The following is a 7,004-nucleotide window of genomic DNA, read 5'->3' on the forward strand; positions in this document are numbered from 1 at the left end:
ATATATATATATGTATGTATAGGTGCCGTTTGAAATTGGTGTTTCATGAAACTTTAAGAAAAAAGTTATTTAAAATGAATTATTTTATATTTTAAAATTATATATTAAAATTATTTTTTAAAAATATATTATTTTAAAATAAAAAATATTTTAAAAAAATCATTAACAAACTTACAAAAACACCCCGTAATCCTTGACAAATGCAAAATTTTCTCGAATGTAATTCTTCAACCACTTGTTGAACCAGTAAACGTCATCCTCGACAGGATTTTCCAAACACCCAGATGCTACAGTAATTGATTCACCTGTATTGTCCAAAAAAACACACACAAGCCATTAATTCTGTTAAAAAAAAACAGAGAAAAACATCGTCGCTTGATGTTGAGATAGTGAAGGTCGATGGTTCCCTTTCTTCACTACAGTTGGGCTTTTCTACACTCCGTTTACTTCGAAGTTTAACTAGGATTGAAACAAAATTCTGATTTTGGTCGAGATTTTTAGAGATAATTTCGAAATTGAGGATTTAGAGAGAGAGATCACCGTGCTAGAATTTGGAGGCATAACTCGGAGGAACTCTCAGACAAAGCAGGATGAGCAAAGGTTCAATCAACTTGTACTGAATCTTCTCATAGATTTGTTTTAAATAAGAATTTAGGGAATTTGTGTTCGTTACAGATGAGTATCCATTTGGATTTTTGAGTTCTGGTGCTCTTATTTTATTTTTTTTATTTTAAATTTGAGGTGTCTGAGTCGCACATCATGATTAAAGTAGTATAGATCTTTGAATTTGTGGTTGTAACAAATGGATGGTCCAGATATGTTGGGATTGTGTGATTGATTTTATCATGTTCTTCCAGCTCAGCCGATGGAGGAGGAGAATAAAGGAGGCATTTTCGGGATAAAGAGTTGCTGTGCAACTTGTGTGATCTAATAAATTTTTTAGGATAAAAAAATTAATGAAAAGACAAATTAGATATAGTTTACATAAACTCAAGGACAACATTAGCTAATTTTATGATATAACGACAGCTTGGTTGAAAATTGAAATATTTTGGATTATTAATTTTGGGAAGACCGCCTTGGAAGGTTGCCGCCGTGATTGTTGTGCGGAGAAAATCAAGCATAATTACGTGCTTGAAACTTCAAAGAACATTATGGAGAAAAAGGCCTTGCCCTGTTCCGCATGCCTATGAAGTACTGTTTGTTACAGTGTTAACAAAATTTTTAAAAGTTTTTTTTATTTTAAAATATATTAAAATAATTTTTTATTTTTAAAATTTATTTATAATATCAACATATTAAAATGATTCAACAAAATAAAAAAATATTTTTTTTATTTTATTTTTAAAAAAAATATAATACCACTGCAAAAATAAATGCTCCCTAAATACACTAATATTTACCTGCAACCAAAGTTTATAAGATTAAGCTATTATTTTTTTTTTTTTATCAATATCAGTGTTAATAAATTTAGCTTGATAATCATCTCTATATTCACAACTTGACTTAGTCGAGTTTTAAGCATGTAGATATCAACTAGCTTTAATGAATAGATTTCTTTAATACATTTTAAATAGATACTAGATAAGATAAGATATGAGTATTGTTAAATCTAATTTGAAAGTCCTCGAAAACTTAATTTAAAGTATATATTTATATTATATGAATATATTTGTAAAATATTTCGATTTGTAATATATATATATATATATATATATAATATTGTATAAAAAAATCTATTCATTAAGGCCAGTTGAGATCTACATGTTTATATTAAATTTTCATCACTATTGCTATTCCATGTAGTAAAATTAGGATCCCAGTGTGATCCTCGATTATTTTTACAATTAATTTCATTATTTAAAATTAAGCACACAAAACCCAATTCAAATAGAGACAGTTTAACCGAAGAATATAAAATTGAGCACACGAAACCCAAATCAAATAGAGACAGTTTAACCAAAGAAAGAAAGAAATATATTTCTGTCTTCCACTTGTGAACTTGCCATGGAGGTTACCAAAAAAGTGACGTGAGGAATAATTTCAAAAGATTTTAGCGATAGGTAATAGTTTTTTTTCTTTATTTTTTAAGGTTTAGATCCTGAGCTCACATCCAATTTTTATTTTTGTTTAATTGACCATGCTGACGTGGTGGCGTGTCTTTAAAATTTTCAAATAAATAATTAGTTTTCATTAACGGTTAAATTAAAATGAGATTATTTTTAATATTTCAAAATATGATTGAGTTGACTTTTTATTAAATTTTAATTAATTTATTTTAAATTTATTTATTTTTAAATTTTTATGTAATAGTATCAAAAATTAAAAATTAAAAAAAATAATATATTCATAAATAAAAATACATTAAAAAATCTCAACTATATTTACAAACATACTCTAAAAAAGTTATTTAAGAGATTACAAAATGATAGATTCTCTGTTATCTTTATCCAAAACACTGATTCTCTGTTTTATTGTGTCACAACAAATATAACAATATTCATTACAATACTACCATGACTTTTTTATCTCTTGGTTATTTTATTTTTTGCATTGGCTACGAGTGTAGGGAGATCTTTTCACAATTACAAAAATATCTTTCAAGAATTATACAAAGTTATTTTGATAATTAAATTTTTAAACGTATAATAAAATTATTTATATAACTATTTAATAAAAAAATCAATGCTCCGTGCATAGGAATATTTTTATATTTTTAAATTTCATATAAGAATTGAATTACCACATTATCCCTTATAATTCAGGTTTTTAAACCTTAGATTTATAGGCTTGGTTGTAATTCAACAATGGATTACTTGTTAATGTTGTTTAGTTTTAAAAGTAATTTTAGTTTTGCACAAAAAAACTGTTAATGCCTGCTTTCATGCGTCAACTGCTACTTTATCTTCTGGTAACGAGTGCGATTGGCTTTGGCAATTGTACCTATGATTCTATCATATCATTTGATTCATTTTAGCGTTTTTTCTCTATGAATGGCCTATGTATAATGATTTAGCATAGTTTGGACTGAAATTGCTTTTCATTTTCTTTATTTCTTCACTTTCCTTCTCTTTCTTCTTTGGCCAACCCTTCGATTTTTATTTTTATTTTTTGGATTTAGTCTCTATTCTCTTATTCTTATTTGTTTTATTTATATTGATTGTTTCTAATTTGATTTTATTTTCAATTTCATCCTTGATCATTTGATTTTTTTAAATTATTTTTAAATTTGGTCCTCATTCTTTTAATTCTTTTTATTTTTTTCAATTCTACCCTTAGACATTTATTTTCATTTTATTATCATGTCAAATTTGCATTCAATTTTTTTTATTTTTAATTTTTAATCATTTTCTTAATGGATTTTTTTTGTACAATTCAATCCATAACATTTTATTTTTCATGGACATTTCTTTTTTATGTTGAATCTAGTCATAATTATTTTAATTGCAATTTTTTTTTCTCAATTTTACAATTTGAGTTGATTTCTGTCTTTTTTTAAAGCATTGTTTTTACCGATGTTTTTTTTATTTACAGAATCATCCCAATTTCTTATAATTAGTTATGTGTTTGATTTGTTAACTCATGTTGGTTGCTGGGTTTGCTCGATGTATTTTTGTTATTTTTTGTTTTTTGCCTTGACGAGTTTCTTAAATTTATATTTTTAAATTGATTTGTAATAAATTTTTTAATGAGACCCGAATTTAAGATTGCATGGGTTAAGAGCTTTTTAAGATTTGATAATAATAGGATGCTTGCCTAGGAGAATAGGATGCTTGCCTAGGTTTACTTGGATTTTATAGATGTTTTTAATTTTCACTCCTCATGGTTTTCTTATCTTTAAAATTTGATATTTTATTTGGGGTTATTTTTTTTTATTTTTTTCATTAAATTGCATCATTATCGAGTTTTTCATATCAAATTTTAACTTCGTTTTTTTATTGCTTTTGTAAATTTTTTTATCAGTACTTTTCTATTGATCTTATCTTTTGAAATTAAATTAGTAAAGAATTATGTTTCTTAATTGAATCTAAATAAAATTTTTTATAGAATTTAACTTTTAGAAATTAAACTAGATTTAAAAATTTTGCCTAGTTTTTTTTTTCTTTTTCTAAATTTGATCTTGTCTTATTTTTTATCCTTTTTTTACTTTTGTTTTGTTATTTTTTTGGTTTAATTCTCTTTAAAAAAATTTGTTTTTTATTTTTATTTGATTTTATTAGGTTAGTCATCAACAATTGTTTTCTAGTTCACCTTATATGACTTTTTAATCTTTCAAGTTTGTTCCTATTTCTTTTAATTGTAATTTATTTTGTTTGTAATAATTTATTTTTTTAGATTTTATTCTCTTTAGGTTTTTTCCCTTTAAAATTTAGCCCTATTTTTTTGTTCTTCTTTTTTTTTGTAATTTTTTTTATTAATAGATTTTGAAATAATAGTTCCACCATTCAAAATTAAATTGGAAAAAATTTAAGTTTTTTATTGAATTCTAGTCTATTATTTAACAAGTTGTAATTTTTTAGACTAAACTAGGTTTAAATAGTTCTTATAGGTTTGCTTAATTTTTTCTCTCCATTTTTTAAGCTAGTATTTTTTATTTTATTTTTTTGAAGTTGGCTTTTTTTTGCTTAATTTTCCTTTATTTATTAGGTTGATATTGATTTGTGATAATCCAAATAGGCTTGATATAGTTTTTTTGTTAATTATTTTTCTGTCAGTTTATTTACTATTATTGGGTTTTTTATAAATATTTAAATTGTCTTATTATTTCTTTTACATTAAAAAAAATTGTTCGGCCAGAGCGGTAACGCAACATATCTAGTGTAAGCTAAAGGAAAGACAAGAGGCCCATTCAAACCCTTCATAGTCAGCCTAAAATAGGGGCTCCGAGGATCATTGTCTTAAAGTGTTTTTCGTTCTGAATGCTTACAGTTTTTTGTTTTTGGTTATTTCTGTTAATAATTATATAACCGATCCTTAAAGCCTACTAAACATCTCTAAGCATTTGATTAGTGTGTTTGGTTATTGGGATGCAACGCGTTTTATTAAAATATTTTTTAATTAAAAATATATCAATACAATATTTTAATTTTTTAATATCAAGTACGACAAAATCACAAAAGATACATCTTGAAAACAGTATCCAAAAGTAGATGCCAAGAACACCAGATAATACAAGTCTATAACCTAGCATGTCCAGCTATTTTACACTCTTAACATGTCCAGATCAGATAGGAAGGGAACACACACACACTAGAAAATCCACTCCTCACAGTCCACTCCATATGAACACTATCTTACCAAAGCGTACCCTAGCAGCTTAGATATTAAGGGGCATGAATATGCAAAGCTAGACGGCGGGCACACAGCAGTCCTATATAGAGGAAGAAAGGCCATCACTACGCATTGATTCCAGTATTGGATTTTGAGGTGGCAAGACTAGCAACGTGAAAATGCGGTGTGTAATTGTTAGAAGCACGTTCCAGAATTGGCGGCTCATTTAGGAATGCCCAGTTGCTACTTGCCCACCTACAATAACCAGCTTGGCTTAATTAAAAAGCAGAAACTAGATTAAAACGCGCCTCAATTTGAACTTGTTGCTGTAATGGGTTTGTTGCTGAGGCTTTAGCTTAATTAATTACCAGCCATTTTTCTTGATAAGTTGCTCCAAACTTGCTTGATCAGTCTCCATGTCCATGAACACCTCCTTCGTAGTGGCTGCGGGTAAGGAGCTTGATCTCTGAAACTGTATTCCATGATCCTCGTCCACGCCATCCTGTCACATACATGGCAACATCATGGTACCTCTTTAAGTAAAGATACAGAGTATCCAAGCAAAAGGGCAAAAAAAAAGCCTGCCCGTTAAAAATAATAGACCTGACTGCTACTGGATAGACCGGAAATAGCTTTGAGATGATCCTCTTCTATTCTCTTCTTTGATCTCCAGTAAGCATCGATCTCTCCTCTAGTAAGTGACCGATTCCTCCTGTACTTCACTGAATTTTTCACTTATCAGAAACCACAGATCACACAAACCAAATTAACACCAGACGAAGGAAAACAAAATGAAAGCTGCATGTGTGTCATAGGAAAATATAGATAACCATGATTGCCAAGATTATTTACTTGATCTAGGATCAGGGACAGGTGAGTCCCAACCAGCCATCAAAGATCCCATTTTCTCAAAAGCTTCCAATCGCCTGAATCAAAGCACCCAGCACGAGTGAATGTCTTTTAACCTTTTATTATTGCTGATGTGCGCGGGGTCTACGTTCTCATCCTTTTCTTGTTCCTATCCTTTGCCATTATCTGTTACTGTCTGCTCGTACGTAGGAAAATAGTTTTTTATTTTAAAAAAGGTAATTTTTATAAAGTAACCTACTTTTAAATTAAACAAATGGGTATTCCGGAGCGCAAATAAGATTGTGTAAAATACAAGATATAAAAAATATTATATAAATTTAAATTATAAATTCAAATAGTAAAATCATAAAATTAGAAGTAAATTTTTGAAATTAATTATATATTAATAATTTCAGTTAAGAAATTAAATTTTATTAAAATATAATAAAAAAAATTCGATAATATTATATTCAATAAATAATTTAAATAAAATAAAAAAATAGATAATATGAATTAATAAATTAATAACATAAAAAATTAAAAAATCTCACAATAAAATTTTTTAATATAGAAGAATACTGGATAATAAAAAGCATATATGAACCTGGTGATAACTTAATTGTTCTTATTACAATAAATCTTAATAGATTTTTTTTTATTCTAAGCTAATAAGCTTAAATTAGTAATTAATTAATATAAATTCAATAATAAAATAAACTTCTAAGTCTAATACGTTAGAAAAAATTAAATAAAAAATAATCATTTAAAAATAAATAAAAAAATAATAAAATAATAAAAAAATTTCATGTTAAAATTCCTCTATATAATCCAAATCTCTAATTTTTGTATATTTTTGACAAATTTGAATTTTAATTTCAAATATG

General features: G+C 26.7%; 1 protein-coding gene across 2 annotated transcripts; it reads right to left on the minus strand.

Moving 5' to 3' along the window:
* Positions 1-5,167: 5,167 nt before the first annotated feature.
* Positions 5,168-6,229, minus strand: LOC105113131 (uncharacterized). Of its 2 annotated transcripts, none has more exons than XM_011009163.1 (4): positions 6,124-6,190; positions 5,875-6,005; positions 5,640-5,773; positions 5,168-5,526 (listed from the first exon to the last, which is right to left on the minus strand). In XM_011009163.1, exons 1-4 carry the CDS (start codon positions 6,173-6,175, stop codon positions 5,397-5,399), a joined length of 447 nt encoding a protein of 148 aa, XP_011007465.1. In that variant the 5' UTR covers positions 6,176-6,190; the 3' UTR covers positions 5,168-5,396. The 2 variants fall into 2 exon arrangements, with proteins under 2 accessions (XP_011007465.1, XP_011007467.1); XM_011009165.1 differs by having other exon boundaries at positions 5,173-5,526; positions 5,875-5,993; positions 6,124-6,229.
* Between the last annotated feature and the right edge of the window lie 775 nt (positions 6,230-7,004).

The sequence above is a fragment of the Populus euphratica genome, unplaced genomic scaffold, assembly GCF_000495115.2.
Source record: "Populus euphratica unplaced genomic scaffold, PopEup_1.0 scaffold393.1, whole genome shotgun sequence".
NCBI classification, from domain to species: Eukaryota; Viridiplantae; Streptophyta; class Magnoliopsida; order Malpighiales; family Salicaceae; genus Populus; species Populus euphratica.